The sequence below is a fragment of the Chenopodium album genome, chromosome 26, assembly GCF_948465745.1.
Source record: "Chenopodium album chromosome 26, dcCheAlbu1.1, whole genome shotgun sequence".
Lineage (NCBI taxonomy): Eukaryota > Viridiplantae > Streptophyta > Magnoliopsida > Caryophyllales > Amaranthaceae > Chenopodium > Chenopodium album.
Genome location: NC_137859.1, coordinates 6,544,001 through 6,562,996, shown reverse-complemented (window position 1 = coordinate 6,562,996; position 18,996 = coordinate 6,544,001). Strand labels below are relative to the sequence as shown.

General features: G+C 32.4%; 1 protein-coding gene across 1 annotated transcript; it reads right to left on the bottom strand.

Moving 5' to 3' along the window:
- Positions 1-14,981: 14,981 nt before the first annotated feature.
- On the bottom strand, positions 14,982-18,195 carry LOC145616714 (protein FAR1-RELATED SEQUENCE 6-like). The gene is made up of 6 exons (XM_081671460.1): positions 17,685-18,195; positions 16,841-17,600; positions 16,284-16,713; positions 15,310-16,179; positions 15,159-15,215; positions 14,982-15,056 (listed from the first exon to the last, which is right to left on the bottom strand). The coding sequence occupies exons 1-6, from the start codon at positions 18,193-18,195 to the stop codon at positions 14,982-14,984; spliced, it is 2,703 nt and encodes a 900-aa protein (XP_081527586.1).
- Between the last annotated feature and the right edge of the window lie 801 nt (positions 18,196-18,996).

Genomic DNA, 18,996 nt, shown 5'->3' with positions numbered 1-18,996 from the left:
ACGGTCAAAGACTGTCCTAATGGCACATGCTACTACACATTATAATCCCTCTCCCCAACACACATCATGGGTTCGAATCCTGCTAAACCCCATAATTTTTTTTTGGTTTATTTTTGTTGCGTATTCCAATGTATTCAGATTTTTTTTTTATGTGACATTTTAAATTTTTTTTTTAAATTCCGTTGTTTTGAAAATTAAAATTAAAATGACAGAAAAAAAAAAGACAATACGTGAAAAGACAATACATTGATGTGCATGACATTGGAAACACATCACCTATTATATAAATCAATGCATACAGGAGTTAAAAGTCAGTACTTGTTACAAATGATCAAAAGTCAAAAGTTAAAAATACGTGATTCTATAATATACATTTGCATTTCTTCACTCCCAAGACAACCAACAACTTTAATTTATTTTTTCCATCTTTCTTTGCCTTTTCTTTTTAGTTTAATAATTAAACTTAAACAATAATACTACTACGTACTTTTACTGATATTGTCATTTGGGGGAGATTATCCGAACAATGTGTTGGGGGAGATTATCCGAAGACTGTCCCAATGGCACATGCTACTACACTATGTTCATATACATCAACGGTTAATACCAAATTAAACCAACTTAGTTAATACCAAATTAGACATACAATTAAACCAACTTTTTTTTTTATTTGAAAACCAACTTAGTTAATACCAAATTAGACATTAACCCTTTGCAAATATATGTGTATTCAACAAAGCTAGTTGAACCAGATGAATGTCAAACACCTAACAAACAGAGCTAATTGAATCAAATAAAAGTCAAACTCATTCAATTCAAACAAAGCGAATTGAATCAAATAAAAGTCAAACTCATTAAAACATTCAAGTGATTCAATACCCTTAAGTGTGGGTATCATTGATCCCTTCTTAAGGAGAGAGACCATTGCCGTACTTTAAACCTCCTAAATTGATTAAAATAAAAGTCAAATAATACACTTAACAAAAGCAAATTGAGTCAAATGAAAGTCAATTACACTCAAAAGAGCTAATTGAATCAAATGAAAGTCAAACTCATGCAAACAAATTTTTGAATAAAATGAAAGTCAATTACATTTAACAATATCTATTAAAGTCATACGAAAGTCAAACACATTCCAAACAAAAGAAACCTATTTGAATCAAATGAAAGTCAAATGTATTCAACAAAGCTAGTTGAACCAGATGAATGTCAAACACCTAACAAACAGAGCTAATTGAATCAAATAAAAGTCAAACTCATTCAATTCAAACAAAGCGAATTGAATCAAATAAAAGTCAAACTCATTAAAACATTCAAGTGATTCAATACCCTTAAGTGTGGGTATCATTGATCCCTTCTTAAGGAGAGAGACCATTGCCGTACTTTAAACCTCCTAAACTGATTTAAATAAAAGTCAAACACATTAAAACAATGCATTAGTCAAACTTATTTAAATAAATCTTTTTAAATCAAATAAAAGTCAAATGTATTCGACATAGCTACTTAAATCAAATGAAAGTCAATTGCAATCAACAAAGGTAAATGAATCAAATGAAAAACAAACACATTCAAATAAGTTATTTGAATCAAATGAAAATGAAATTTATTCAACAAAGCTTATTCAATACAAGTTCCTTGAAAAAAGGGGGGGGGGGGGGGGAGGGGGCGTAGGAGGAATCGAACCCTTGACCATTATGTGTAGAAGAGAGTAGAGAATTGCAAAGTAGTGCTAGCACCGTGTTATTATTGCCTAAAGAAATTTATTTATACTTGTTCCCACATGTATATGAAAAGGGGGACACCTACTAAAATTAGAAAAATCAAAAATGAAATATATTTTCAGGTTGTAATTTTTTAAATAAATTGTATGCAATTTGTAATTCACATAATTTATAATTTATATTTTTATGAAACTTTTTAAAATTATTTTTTAAAATGACACATTATTAAATTATATATATATATATATATATATATATATATATATATATATATATATTTGAAACAAAATATTATTAATTATATATTGAAACCTTTTTACTTTTACAAGTAATAATAATTAAATAAGCAATTTTAATTATCATCTTAAGCAAACACATAAAAAGATAAATAATAAACGTTTTCAAAAAAAAAAAAAGATAAATAATAAACCATTTAACTATTATCATCACGAAACAGTACGAATGTTCTAATTCTTCTGCAAAAGCTAGATAATCATCAATAAATGCAGGATTATTTCCCAATGGAAAAGGAAACGCTCAGTCGCTCATAGATTCATAGTAACACATCCCCCTAAAATTGCTTTGTCATTTCCCTGACAAAGCTCAAAACCCTTTCCCTAACCCATTCAGTCATTCACACTCTCTCAATCACAAATCATTCACACTCTCTCAATCACAAACCCTATCTGGAAAACATGGCCGATGACGACGACAACACTCCATGGAGTGATGAGTGGTATTGGAGATTTCTCCAGAGGCTTAGACAACAGGCATGGGGTCAGTTTGTGGCACACGGCGAGGTCCGTCTGGAAGCGACCAAAAAATTAGACGCACTTCAGGCGAAAATGGAAGATCTTGACAAACAAATAGCAAAATGCGAAGCGTATGCAAAGGCCAAAAGCAAAAGTGAGGAAGAGAAGGTGAGGAAGAAGAGCAAGATCAAAATTGAAGAACCTAAGACTGGAAGCGACATCCACACTCCAATTGAAGTTGGTAGTGATAGTGATGAGGAACCGATGAGGAAGAGAAGGTATGAGGGCGAGTCATCTAAAAGTAGGGCTTAGTGTAAGGGGGATATGGGTGTTGGGGTTGAAGGAGGGGAGGCTGATATGGAGATCAGCGACGATGAGGGTCAGGGTCAAATGAAACTGAACATTGATTTAAATGTAGTTGTCCAGGAAGAACAAGTACAGGAAGAACAAGTAGAGGATGCTTCTGCAATAGGGGTAGATGCTGCGGTGCAACAGGGCCAGCAACAGCAGCAATTGAATTCGGAGGAGGAGCAATCATATCGGAAAAAGAAGAGGACGATCAGCAGCAGGAAGATACGAGTGACTACAAGACAAAGGAGGATGGAATTGCTGGGTACCTCGACCAATTCCATTCTCCTGAAGTCTCTCAAAGTGATGATGGTAACAATTCAGATTAATTATTCAAGGTATGTTACGGTTTTTAATTAAATAAGAATCTCGGATGATATGTAAGTTATTAGAAAATTGTAGACAATGAAGTTTTTGATTTGGAATTATGGATTTTAAATGTAATTGATCTTTTAATTATGGATTTGGGTTGTAATTGATATTTTAATTTTGGATTTGGGTTGTAATTGATATTTTAATTTTGGATTTTGGTTGTATTTGATCTTTTAATTATGGATTTTGGATTATTAATTATCTGGATTGTGATTAATCTTTTAATTTTAATTATATGTCAATCTAGATAATTAATTAGTCTATCTGCATTGTGAATTTGTGACTGTAATTGTGAACTTAATTGCTAGTCTAATTGGATTTAATTTTGGTGTTACAATTTTGTGTCTATTCTACAAACAATCGAAAGCAAAATTTGTGAGGTTTGTAGCCGAATTTCGATCAGAGATTCTGAATTGAGATTAGTGTTCAAACTTTTGATACATCAATTAGTACAAGAATAAGGGAGAGTTGTGGAGAGCAGTAATTAAATAATTTTGAACTGTATAATCAATTTAAAGTTGGAACAATCATCTTTGTTATACTAATCGTGTTGAGATCCTCTAGAGTTTGAAAATTATAGAGTTGTAGAGTTGTGAGAGTTTTTAATTATTTTTATTGAACACCATACTATTCCTATCCATGTATAAAACTTAAAATAATCCAGTGTATAAAATTAGATTCCTTTTTTTAAGTTTAGTGAGGGTTTTCATTGATTATCTAGTTATACTTTAATTTCCATATTTAATGGAGATTAAGTTGAAGGTTTAAAGTTGGATACTTAGAGCATCTCCAATGGTAAGCTACAAAGGCTTGTAGCTTACCTTGATACATCAAAATTTCAAGCTAATTATTTTTAAGCTACAATGTGCTCCAATGGTTAGCAATAGAATATTGTAGCTTGGAAAAATAAATAAATAAAAAAAAAAAAAATTCTACCATACACATGTCACAATATAAGAGCATCTCCAATGGTTAGTTTTAGGCCTTTTTAGGGTATTGCTTGCAATATTTAAGAATTACATATTTGTAGCTCAACCATTGGAGAAGAAAGAAAGCAAGCTACTTTCAAGTAGGTCCTGCTCAAACAAGCAGTGTAGCTTGAATTTTTTTTTCAAATTTTTTTTCTATAAAAATTAATTTAATTTTGGAAATATTGACTTATAAAAAAAAAAAAAAAAAAAACCTTGAGTGAGAGATACTATGTATATGTATATATGCAGCAGATTGATCTATACTCCATGTTCCCAACACTTTACATTTTATCCAATTCTTATTATTTTTTTATTAATTTTTTTTTTATTTTACATGCTTACAATTTAATTTAATTTGCAAGCAAGTTCTTTTTGTATACCATTGGAGATGCTCTTAGAACTAATTGCATGGAGAACACTTGCATCGACAATAGATTTCTAGAGTAGTTCATATAGGCTTACTTGCATGAAAAGTTTTGACTAAAATAGTGAAGTATTTGTAATGATACATGATTGGTGAATTGTAAAATTGTAGGTCCATAGTCCTCCATACAATTTATAATCACATCATCACATGCAAACCTACACTTGGACATCAAGTATATAATCACAAGTAATCAGATTTTATTTTTTTTATAAATTTTTAATATATATTTTTTTAATTCCATTGTTTGAAAATTAAAATTAAAATGACAGGAAAAAAAATTATAAAGTATGGTTTGCAGAAAAAAAAAAAGGGTTAGGATTTTTTGTGAGCGTTCACACAGACAAAGTTTGGTATAAAAGATTTATTTGTGCCAAAATCAACACGGTCGATGACTGTCCCAATGGCACTTGCTACTATACACTCTACTCCATCTCCCCTACCACACATCAAGGGTTCGAATCCTGCTAAACCCCTCATACCCCCCCCCCCCCAAATTTTTTTTTGTTTTATTTTTGTAATCAGATTTTATATTTTTATAAAATTTTAATTTTTTTTTAATTCCGTTGTTTTGAAAATTAATATTAAAATGACAGAAAAAAAAATAATAAAGTATGGTTTGCAGAAAAAAAAAAAAAAAGTGTTAGGATATTTTGTGAGCGTTCACACAGACAAAGTTTGGTATAAAAATTTTTTTTGTGCCAAAATCAACACGGTCAGTGACTGTCCCAATGGCACTTGCTACTACACGCTCTATTCCATCTCCCCTACCACACATCAGGGGTTCGAATCCTGCTAAACCCCGCATACCCCCCGCCCCCCAATTTTTTCTTTTTGTTTTATTTTTGTAATCAGATATTATTTTTTTATAAAATTTTAATATTTTTTTTTAATTCCGTTGTTTTGAAAATTAAAATTAAAATGACAGAAAAAAAAATAATAAAGTATGGTTTGCAAAAAAAAAAAAAAAAAAAAAAAAGGGTTAGGATATTTTGTGAGCGTTCACACAGACAAAGTTTGGTATAAAACATTTATTTGTGCCAAAATCAACACGGTCGATGACTGTCCCAATGGCACTTGCTACTACACGCTCTACTCCATCTCCCCTACCACACATCAGGGGTTCGAATCCTGCTAAACCGCTCATACCCCCCCCCCCCCCAATTTTTTTTTTGTTTTATTTTTGTAATCAGATTTTATTTTTTTTTATAAAATTTTAATATTTTTTTTAATTCCGTTGTTTTGAAAATTAAAATTAAAATGACAGGAAAAAAATTATAAAGTATGGTTTGCAGAAAAAAAAAGGGTTAGGATTTTTTATTAGTTGTTACAGAGTTCCTTGTTCATTAGCAAACTTGGTTCTTTTACCTTTTTTATTATTATTTTTTTTTTACTTTTCCTTATTTAGAAATTAAATGGGATCAAATATATTTTAAATTTTAAATATTGGATAAGGGAAAAAATGTGATTACATTTACATTAAAAATTGTAAATTATCTCTTAGACAACAATAAAATATTTGAATATTTGACTAATTGCATGGAGAACACTTGCATCGACAATAGATTTCTAGAGTAGTTCATATAGGCTTACTTGCATGAAAAATTTTGACTAAAATAGTGAAGTATTTGTAATGATACATGATTGGTGAATTGTAAAATTTTAGGTCCAATGGTCCATAGTCCTCCATACAATTTATAGTCACATCATCACATGCAAACCTACACTTGGACATCAAGTAAATAATCACAAGCAAACCTAAACTTGGACAACAAGTAGTCAAGTATGCACAAGTACCACCATATAGACTACTTGCATGAAAAGTTTTGTAGGTCAATTTGACTAAAAGTTTCGTAGGTCAAACCTAAATGTGAATTTTTCAGTAAGTTGTCAAAGTAGTAATTTAATTTTTTGAAACATTATTTGTTGTTACTTTGTAATTGCGCTTTGGGCTTATTACTTCCATAAATTTGGGTTTGTAGTAGGTAGATGTATATACTAAATAAAATTAATTAAATGAAATAATTTAATTTATAAAGTTCAACTAATGTACTGTTTACTATCATACTACTATGGATGCATTACTTAATGATTCAACTTTAGACTAAATTCAAAGTAAAACTAAATCAATTCCTTTAATACAATAAAAGACAAATTAAGAATATCTTCTTGCAATCCAACAACAAAAACACAACAGAAACAAAGTGAGTTTTTCTAGATGATAATAAATTTCCATTGCCTATGATGTTCAAGATAAACCATAAGTTTCAACTTTAATTAGTTGGGTATGTAGAATATTGGTAGTTTAACATCACCAAAGAACTCCACTGTGATGACCTAACCATGCCTAAATCCTTCTTCGTTTATCATCTTATTCACACCTTCCTTGATTACACAATCCCTTATGATTTTGGTTCGGCCATACTTGATCTTCACACTTGCACGATAGGCTTTGCTAGATTTACCAACAAGGATATCAACTTCAAATGACTCTGGGTAGCCACTCAAGTTCTCTCTTGCAAATTCAACCGGGACATACTGTCAAAATATATCATTAAAATAATATTAGTAAGAGATAATGTTTGAGATTAAAAAAATATGAGAATAAAACAAGTTATGTATTTTTGATGTATTCAAAAGGTTGCATACACCCTTAATTTCATACCATTCTCCCAACTTTGATGTAATCATTTGTAAATCGAGTATGGAACATATTTTGATCAGTCATGGGAATTTTAAAGTTGTTGTCATCTCCATCCTCCTCATTATCCGACACCACCCAGCAGTCACGGAGAATTTTTACCCTGAAATGGAAATTTCCATAATAGTAGATCTCCATGATATCTCCATTCTTGATGTCATTATCTTCCATGAAATCTGACCATCCATCCTCGATTATACACAAGGATTGTTTTCCTATTTGTACCAATCTAACGATAATAGGAAAAGGTCTACCACGGTGACCTTTTCCTACGAAAAATTTCCCAGATGTCGTTTGCATATGCTCCATGATCCTTTCAGGATAGAATCTGTTAAAATTCAATTAGTAACTCTACTTTTACGTAAATTCTATTAATAAAACAAAACTAGTTTACATAAGTGAGGTTAGAATTCGATGACTCACCAGCCGTAATTGAGTTGACTCATCAACCATGCATTGAAACCAAAAAAGGGGGTTTATTTCAGCCATTTTCTGGACATCACACAAGCAATCAAAATTATATAAGTTTCTTATACTTCTATCCGATTACAACCTGGATGCTATAGAACTTGTCAAATAAAAATGATGTTTAATATTGGGTTAGGATTCCAGCCATACAACTCAACGCGAACATTCTCGTTCTCTTGAACATCCTCACCACATATGAACTCTAGTACTCCTTTCTTGAGGTTGCAAGAAATAATCTTTTTGTTTCGATCCCTCCTAATGTGCATTGTGGCTTCATACTTTGTAGTGTTGAAGTACAATGCAACTTTGGTCTCTTTTCCGAGGCCGTTGAATTATGCTTTGGCAAATTTCAGAGGGACGTTCTACACAAATAAAATTAGAAAACGTAGAGGAAGTAAGATATGATAGGAAAAACAAAAAATTATCAAACATGTACAATTGTATCAACAAACCAAGTGCAACTTACAATGGTTGGTTTAAAGACATAGCTGTGCAGAAACTGGAAGTCGAAGTATGGATCTTCTTCATCGCTATCTGATCCTACTTCAGTTCCTGTAATTTCAATGTCATCCCTCCAAATCCTAACCCGATATATCATGTTCACATAGTTCTCCAAGGTCAAGAGAATACGATCTCCAACTTCTATGTTGTTTGAGCTGACAAACTCACTCCAACCCTTGCTTAAAAAGGTCTCAACTTTCCCATCACCCCAAACAACTTCCTTTAAATGGACCTTGTGCTTAGTTCTATCAGTTCCCCGTTGTAGGGTCAGAACAATCTTTACGCGGTACTTATTCCACGTGGTCCACATGTCTTTAATCCCACGAGACATACGATTCGGAAGAGGCTGGTTAAATAAACAGAGAACATATCATTCTGTAGCAAATCTACTAATTTTTTGATAAAGTACATAGCAAGTACCTAGCACAATGAACTCACCACATTTCGTAAGCGCTTACGAGTATCGATTGTGAATTCAAAATTGGTAACAGACATTATAACTCCACCTATTACAAATTGCTTCCATTAGAACAAGGGATTAAAAATAAAATCAGGGGTTATAGTATGACGTGGATAATAACAAAGGACACCATAATTACAAGGAATTTTGTTTACATTCAAGAACAACCACAACAACAGTAGAATAACTGCAGAGACATGTCATTATCAACTTCCAAAAACACATCTAATAAACTACCCATAGGAGTGTCTTAACACAGCAAAATTCAACTATCACAAACACGATAAACACAAAATTGCACTAAAAACATCACAATTTCACAAAAAATGGAACCCAAAATGATAAATATTCAATTGAACATTTCCTATAACAAGAATGTAGGTCCGCTGAAATTTCCGTTAATCAAAATCATAGCGCAACTACAAATTAGATCAATCCGTAATGAATTTTATAGCAACAATTATTTAGAAAAAAAAAAAGATTGCAAATTCTGTTTAGATTGCTATCAAAAGCAGAGCACATCTTTTAGATAATTCTACAAAATAATGCATGTAAATAAAACAAAACAAGAAATAAAAGGATTGGGAACATTCGGACTAGTACCTGATTGAAGTGAACCGAAAAATAGGGTGCAAGACCTCAATTGAGAGAGAGAGATTCGATGATGAACAGGGGTTAGGGTTAGGGTTTGGGGTTGAAGGTAGTAGTGTTTGTGTTTTGTTTCAAAGGAATGGAAATTATAAGACTGAGAGAGAGTAAAATGTGGCAAATATCCCAAAACCACAAAAACAATAAATTATTTGGGCAAAAATAAACGTACAAAATTATTCTTTAATGACAATAAATCAAAGTCGTCATATTGCCCCAATGGTCTTCATTCACCATTCCATATTGAACTCAACACCAAAGGTTCGATTCTTGCTAAACCCCAGACGTCCTTTTTTATTTTGCAATTTTTTGTTCATTTTTGTAAATTTTACGTTCCAAAATTTTCTTTATATATTTAAAAATTTATACTTCTGATTAATTTGCTGTAAAATGATTTTTTTTTTTTCAAAAAATAAAGAAAGTTGATTTTTTTTTTGCTTGGTTTATAAAAAGAGAAGTTTACTTTAATAAAAAAAAAAAAAGTTTACTTAACTCCCAAAATCACGGAATTTGATAAGTAGCTGGAACCGTTACATATATGCCTTGAACAATAATTCAAGAAGGAGTTTCTTCCATTAATTTAGAATCCATACCTTAAATTCGACAACATCAATTTTTATAATCAGTAACCTAGATTATAAGTTATACATCAGAATAAATAATATTACACATTAGTATAATTAATTTATAATCCATAACTTTAGATTAGAAGTTAAGGGTTATAAAGTTGTGATGTACGTTATAATATTAAAAAGATGCTCTTACTTTTAATTGCGTCGTATTGAATTGTTATTTAAGGGATTGCTGTGGAGAATGTACAATTTTAAATTAAGACAATAATAACCCTAAGGATTATTACTGTCTTGTAGTATCTATTTAATTACTTAGATAAGAGGTCTTTTAATTTTTTGTAATCAGAATTTATTTTTTTATAAGATTTTTAATATATATTTTTTTTAATTCCGTTGTTCTGAAAATTAAAATTAAAATGACAGAAAAATTATAAAATATGGTTTGCAGAAAAAAAAAGGGTTAGGATTTTTTGTGAGCGTTCTTATTGACAAAGTTTGGTATAAAACTTTTTTTTGTGTCAAAATCAACACGGTCAAAGACTGTCCCAATGGCACTTGTTACTACACGCTCTACTCCATCACCCCTACCACACATCAGGGTTTGAATCTTGCTAAACCCCTCATACCCCCCACCCCCTCCCCAATTTTTTTTGTTTTATTTTTGTTGCACATTCCAATATAATCAGATTTTTTTTTATATAAGATTTTTAATATTTTTTTTTTAATCCGTTGTTTTGAAAAAAATTTATTATTAAGTCGTTCACACTTAGAAAATTGACATACAATTAAACCAACTTAGTTAATACCAAATTAGACATTAACTCTTTACAAAAATATATGTATATACACTAATTTAATTATTATGAAATTCTATTTATGGATACAAACACTAACAATGTCCATTTAAAAGACATACATACTACAAAATCTAGATCACACGAAAGCCAACACATTTTAAACAAAACAAACCTATTTGAATCAAATGAAAGTCAGATAATACACTTAACAAAAACAAATTGAGTCAAATGAAAGTCAATTACACTCAAAAGAGCTAATTGAATCAAATGAAAGTAAAACTCATGCAAACAAATTTTTGAATAAAATGAAAGTAAATGCATTCGACAAAACTAATTGAGTCAAATAAAAAAACAAACACATTCAAATAAGTTATTTGAATAAAGTGAAAGTCGATCAATTGCATTTACAATATCTAATAAAGTCATACGAAAGTCAAACACATTCCAAACAAAACAAACCTATTTGAATCAAATGAAAGTCAAATACACTATGTTCTTATTAGCATCATACTTGATCTTCATATGAAAGTCATGGTCTGGCCGGCCTTAAAACATTCTTTTATAATCATAGAATTCACACCTTCCTTGATCAAACATTTCACTATGTTCTTATTGGCATCATACTTGATCTTCATAACTGCCTTCCAAGTGTTGCATCCAACAAGGATTTGCACATCACATGACGGGGGGTATCCATACAAATTCTCTCTTGCAAACTCCACGGGAACTTACTCGCATATAAGCACATTTAAAATTAAGTATTTGGACATTTTTTAGTTGTAACAACATCTAATCATAAAAAATAAAAAAAAAAATAAACTTTATGAAACACTTGATTCAAATGATTTAATAAACCACTAATATTTTAATACCTTAGTTATAATCTATGTTAGTATATTTGTAAGTAAAAGATTCCTAGTATGTAAAATATATAAAATATGTTCACAATAAAAAAAAAGTATGTAAAATATATGTTAATATAATTTTTTTTTTTTTTAAGAATAGAAGTTTCATATAGGGTTGAACAAAATTGATTCACCCTATCCACCCATTTGCAACACGTGCAAAGGGAGGATCTAAAGCAATTGACCCTATCCACCCATTTTATACACGTGTAACGGGCGGATTGAAAAGGCCAATTTGCACAATTTAAAATTTGTATTCAATCTCATTCACTTTTAAACCCTAACTTAACCGTCATTGACTCAAAATTTTCCGAAACTCTTCCTTCACTTCCCCATTGCCGGCCGTGAACGCTGATCCAAGCCAAATCATCTCCGACCAGGTACGTCTCCCATTCTCCTTTCGAAAAGTACTTCATAATCGTGTTTAATCTTGAATTTTAAAACTTAGTAATCTTGAAATTTGATAATCAATTCGGAATTTGTGTTTGATTGATAAAGAGTAAGAATTCTTGTGTTTGATAATGATTTATACATTGCATGAACCTTGACCTTCAAATATGACTATCAATTGCTGGTCGAATTCTGGAAAATTGATGCACTACTTTCGTCTTTGAACTGTTGCCTGAACATTTGGTACAAGTTTTGTCCTGCGTTTGGTTTGGGGGTGATTATGGAATCGGTTCCCTGAATATACAAGGATAAACCAAAACCCTCTCCTCTGTTTTCATAGTTTTTATGCTGATTTGCTCTGCTTATCTATGGTGTATGGCGATTTGGGCTGTGACCCTGCTCCAAATGAATAAATAAGGTGCCAGAACAGTATTGAATAAGAACCATTATTAACCTGTTCAATATTAGCAATTGCATTTTTATGATGATTTGGTTATGCTGATTTGGTCTGTTACTGACAAAATTACAGCAATAATAGTGTCACTTTGTTTTTTAGCTTAGTTAGGAAGGTGTTGGCTTAAAGCTTGCAGTATATTATTATGAATATGGCAAAGAAATGGGTTTAGTGATTATATGTGAATAAAATATTAATTGTTCTTGCTGTTGTTGATAAAATTAGCAACAAGATGTGGTTATTTGTGGGGATTGTTGTCCCATTTTGACATTCATTTGGGAATTTGTACTTAATAGTACATGTAATATTTATATTCCTTATTCCTACCAATTTCACTTGTCTTTATGTATTGCCTGAAATTTGTACATTTGGGAATTTGTACTTAATAAGTTAATAGTATTTAATTTAATAGTACATGTATACATTATCAATTATTGCTTGTCCTTTATGCATTGCCTAAAATTTGTACATTCATAATTGTAGTGCTAAAAAAGGTCAATGTCACTTTGGCGATTTGAAGTCAAGCTCGATACTCCTCAGAAGTTTTCAAAAGTGGTGAGTTTGCCTAGTGTAATTTCTTCACTCTACATTGGAACTTTTTTTTAAACCCTTATGCATTGGTAGTATTGAACTAATATTTAAATGTTACCAGCATGTTCCAAAGTGAATGAATACAGAGGTGCAAGAAGTATGGGTGAAGAATGATGTTACAGATCGTGTGTTACGTCTTCACCGAGGTGCTGAGAAGAAGGTGTACCCCGTGCGTTTTAGACATGTGTTTACGGGTCCAGGGAAGTTCGAAACATTTTTAGGACAGGGATGGAGGGAGTTTGTCAACTCAAACAATTTAAAAATGCAAGACCGCATCCTATTAACCTTAGAAGACGATGATGAAATGCTGTATATGGTTAGGATTTGGCGTGACAATGAAGAAATCACTGTAGTGGACCCTTTTGTACTCATAGACAATGACGGTTCAATAAGTGACGTCGACTCTACCGAGTATGTGCCCATGGAGGTTTTTTTAAAACTACCTTCTTTTGAATTCACCTTCTCCAAGGGTTACATGGACAAACCTAAAATCGTGAGTTTATTCTATCCTATCCGAATTCTAAGTGAATTGATATTATTCTTCTTTTGGTTGCTATTAATTTAATGTCTTTATCCTATCCTATTTAATATTTATGTTTAATGTAAATCAGAACATTCCGGTGCACTTTGCCCGTGCACATTTCCAAGAATTTGAAGACCCGACAGAAGTTGAATTGTATGTGACTAAGTGGTGGAAAGCAACAATGCGTATTACGTTTGATATCAACAACAGGATTATGACTTGCGACATCAAGAAAGGAGTGTCGGAAATGATTAAGGGTGAAGGGGTCGTACAAGATGAAAAGGCTTTTGTTGAGTTGGAAGGTACGGATCCCACATATTTTAGCCTTACATTCACTTGATCCTTCGTAGTTGACAAGATGGTTTTTGTATGTATTTTGGATATTACTTACCTAGTAGCAAGTCTATGACTCTCAATGGTTGATGGGTGTTGACGTGTTGTTTTTGCATAATAGGACATGATCTGTTGCACTTAATATTAATATTAGACAGTTTGATAATGTAAAGTATTGTACTACTTGGTTGGAAGCTCTTGTATTTGCATTTTCAGACATGATCCTTGCAATTTTTTTTTTGTTTTTTATTTTGGAATTTATGACTTGAAAAATTGGATGCTAAATTTCCTTGTGTGGTCAGAGTCTTTATGAACAGGGATTGCTAGAGCTATGAGGAAATGAGTCTTAATTAAATTACTTTATCCCAACAATCTGAAAACTATTTTAAAAGGGAGGCATGAAATTGGGAAGGGGATACAATGAATATGGTGATTTAGTGTTATAGTGTTTGTGGATAACATGGTACCTCTAGAGTACACAATTCTTACAAATGAACTGAATAGTTTGATTTTAAGACATATAAGTAGAACAACCTAGCACCATGAATTTGTTGTTCTACTCAATTTATCAAGATATAGTCAGAATTATCTATTCGCTGATTTATGAATTCAATGGTAACAAAGATTATGAATTCATAACACCTTGACACATATACAAGCCAATCCACTTAATTAGTTTGCTATATTTCTAGAGATATCTTAATAATTTATCCTAATCATTTGAGCTAGGCTTCTAATCCTTTCATTATGTTACTTATTCTAGTATAAATGATAATTGAACAACTTGGTTGCTTCCAAAGTTTATGGTATTTTAAGCAAAGCAAAGTCTGATATTAAGCAAAGCATACCAAATCCAAATCCATAAGTCAAATCCAAATCCATAAGTCTGATGGTATTACATAGACAACCAAAACTAATAAAGAAATCCTAAGGTGCTTAAAACAAGAAAAACCCTTTCAAGTGAAAGGTAAAAACTTGTAAGCCAAAGTCTATCTAACGAAACATTAAAATCTGTCAAGAAAGGAAATCTTGGATGCTCCCCACATCAATTTAAGTGCGTCTTTTCTTTGCTCCATCACTTGAAGGACGACCAATGTTCATCTCTTTTGTCCCCTTACGCTTATTCTATAAAAACAAAATTGTACGGAGTTAGTTACAAGTTACATTAAACGTATGGCTTTTATAGAATAAATGACTTTTGTCCCCCATATTTTTTCCTTGTCTTACCTTTTTTGTAAGATCCACTAACGACACCAAATCCTCAAGCAATTTAACCTTATGCACCTACAATTCAAAAATCAATGTTAACGTTAACAAAACTTATATGGATTAATTTATTAATAATAATAAACTATCATTATAAATTGTTTATTGTTACCTTGACTCTTTTTTCCTTGTCTTTGACTGTTGACTTCTCTGTCAGCTTACACTTGGCAGACCCTTTGGTAGTGTTATCCTTATCTTTGACTTTTGACTTTCCTGTGGTAGTGTTATTTTTCTTCACTTGACCCTTACTACCATATTTCTTCCCTTTGACCATTGATTCATTAGTCACCTTCCCTCTACAATTCTTATTGCCGAGTTTGATTTTGTTCTTTGTTTTCCCTGTTGCTGCACTCTTCTTATTGTTGCCTGGTTTTTTGAAACCCATCTCTGCGAGAGTTTTATTTCTAGATCCCTTCGGCCTACCACGAGGTTTTTTGTTTAATATGGGATCCTTCACTGTCACATCACTAGGAGGAAACAAATCTGCAGTATCCATATCAAGATCAATTGTATTCTCCTGTGTCTGATTTATGCTTTCACTTCTTAAGCCAGATTCATCGGGAAATGACATGGAAATACTCTCTGCTGCTTTCCTAAGCCTGCATTGTTCAATTTGAGATCTGACATGCATCATAGCATTTCTGGCAATGTCTATAGCATCGTCATTCACCATAGCTGCTTTGTCACATAACTCTTCAAACTCAGCCATCAACTTATTGTACCTTTTTACAGCGGCAGATTTATTTGGGTCATGGTATGATACCCCGACTCGAGTGTGTTTCCTAAAAATATCCTTGCGCCATCGACTAACAACATATATGTCTGGTATATCAATCACATGGTTGTGCTCTAGTATTTGCATCATATGGTTGCACATGATTCCATTTGTTACGAATTTATGGCATTGACAGTCGACCTCTTTGGTCACCTTGTTAAATGTTGCTGTCAAATACCTTCTTCGACTGGTTAAGACTTCTTCACTCTATCCTTCAGGAACAATCCAAAGACGGTCTTCAATTGCATACTCAATTGTATCTTCATCCAACATTTGATTCTCTCTACAGTTACAGTACATCATTCGAGTACATTCCCTTTGTACCTCTTGAAACTTGTTGTCTGTGTACCTAGTTTGAAAAACTTCTCAACATTGAAACCAGTTACTATCCTCCTTACATATTTTGCACAATTTGCATCAGCAGCTGTCTCGTCTCTCACACGCTTATCCATGGCCTTCGCATACTTTTGAGGAAATTCAAATAGTTTGGTTTTTCGATTCACATAACCGTCAAAGAAACTGTTTATACTCTCAACCCGCTGAGTTGTCTTCATCCCAGCCCAAAAATAGTCCTTCATGAATGCCGGAACCCACATATATCGCTCTACATATAGGCCAGACAACCAATCATTGTTTTCCAATTCAAATTTAGTTATTAGCGAAGCCCACCTTGTCTTGAACTCACTAACAGTCAAACTTTCATAAACTGTCGCCTTCAATACTCCCTTGAACTCTTTGTACCTAAACATATTCACAGAGCATAAATTATTCCACAAACTAATTTATAATTAAGCTAGCAAGTAAGAGGTAAATTATTGTTCTTGTAAGTTCAATCATATACAAATAATAGGAAATCATAAATACAAACCTTTGACATTTCCCCAATTTTTCTAGAATTTTCCTCATAATGTGCCAAATGCACCATCTATGTCGAGTCAATGGCATAACCTCCTCTAAGGGCTTCCTCATGGCCGCTGCCTGGTCAGTTAGAATTGCACCCGGAGCTTGGTTGTTCATACATAACAACCATTGTTCAAATATCCATCTAAATGTATCACAATCCTCGTGGGAAACCAATGCACATCCCAACAGTATAGTTTGTCCATGGTGGTTTACGCCCACAAAATTAACAAATGGTAACTCATACGAATTTGTCAAATAAGTAGCATCGAAGCATACAACATCACCAAATTCTTCATATGCGGCCCGACTACGCCCATCAGCCCAAATAACATCTTTCAACCGGCCCTCTGGGTCTAAGCGTTCAGAATGAAAAAAATTATTGTTGCCTTCTTGCATTTTTCTAAAGTAACTCATCAATGTTGATGCATCACCCCCAACCATTTTCAACCTTCTTGCCTTGTATACCACATGCGACAAGTCTTTCACAGTAAATTGGAGGTTATCTAGCCCTTTCACTTCAGTCGCAAAGCACCCATGAATTTGTGAAATGGGCACACCTTCTTCGAAAAAATCTATCAACCTCCTCTTAACCCTCGGTGTGATGCCCTTTACTCTATACTCCTTAACAAGCTTTGCCTTACGTGGTGTAGGGTTGTGCGTGTGTTCCAAATTCACCTTCCTTATCTCCCACTCCCCATCACGATTAAGACCAGCATATACCTTTGCTGGACACTCACATTTTTTGGACTTTCACTTACATTTTTTTAACTCATCCACACACACGACACCCCCAACTACTCCACCTGAACCAGATACATCCATAGCCTTTGCCCTCTTCTTGGCATCCCTTATTGCTCTCATGTCTGGTCTGCCCCAGCATTCACACCTCCATGTAGTTGTAATACGGTCTCTCACTTCACCTTTTGAATACACACCTTGTGCCCTAGTCACCCCAAATCCCTGCTGCTCTGCATATTCTTTATAATAATCCTCGATATCTTGCCACCTCCTAAAAATCATTCCAACCCTAGGAGGTTCAACAAAATTCACTACACTCACGTCATTACTACCAACAACTGTCTGTAATGTCTCGATTGTGTTGATGGGAGACATAAATTGATCACCATCACGGTCCCCGAACCCATCTTCACTAACAATGTCATGCTCATCATCATATTCACTTCCTTCGTCCAATGTCTCGTTTGTGTTGATGGGAGACATATATTCATCATAAAGTTGGTTATCATCATCATCGCCAAGATCAATAACTGTGTGATGAACATCCCCATATTCACTTCCATCATCCATACTATCATCCATTCTTTAAATCAAAGCCTTACTACCAATTCATACACCTGCTCGAAATGTTTCAAAGTATAAGACCATCTTTAAAAAGAAATTCAATGCTTCAAACATACCAATAAAACATTCAAACTATTTATATATATGCAAACATAAATTACTAACCTTTTTAAAGAACATAAATTACTAAGCTAAGTCAATACTTCTTAATAATTAATAATTTCCTAATGAAGAATTAACTTTTTAATGTTTTTTTAATAATTTCCAATATAATCAGATTTTTTTTTATATAAGATTTTTAATATTTTTTTTATTCCGTTGTTTTGAAAATTAAAATTAAAATGACAGAAAAAAAATTTATTATTAATTAAGTCGTTCACACTGCCTAAGTTTACTATAAATGAATTTTTTGTGCCAAATAAAAACACGGTCAAAGACTGTCCCAATGGCAATTGCTACTACACATTATAATCCCTCTCCCCAACACACATCATGAGTTCGAATCCTGCTAAACCCCATAATTTTTTTTTGTTTTATTTTTGTTGCGCATTCCAATATAATCAGATTTTTTTTTATAAGATTTTTAATATATTTTTTTTTATTCCGTTGTTTTGAAAATTAAAATTAAAATGACAGAAAAAAAAATTTTATTATTAAGTCGTTCATACTGCCTAAGTTTACTATAAATGAATTTTTTGTGCCAAATAAAAACACGGTCAAAGACTGTCCCAATGACACATGCTACTACACATTATAATCCCTCTTCCCAACACACTAATTTAATTATTATGAAATTCTATTTATGGATACAAACACTAA

Excerpts from the sequence above, each read along its gene's own strand:
- LOC145616714 (XM_081671460.1), bottom strand. The coding sequence starts at position 18,195 with ATGGATGATAGTATGGATGATGGAAGTGAATATGGGGATGTTCATCAC. Across the intron at positions 17,601-17,684 it reads AAAGGCTATGGATGTATCTG|CAAAGGTATATGCTGGTCTT; the intron begins GTTCAGGTGGAG and ends GTGAGTGTCCAG. Across the intron at positions 16,714-16,840 it reads AAATTGGGGAAATGTCAAAG|GTACAAAGAGTTCAAGGGAG; the intron begins GTTTGTATTTAT and ends GAATATGTTTAG.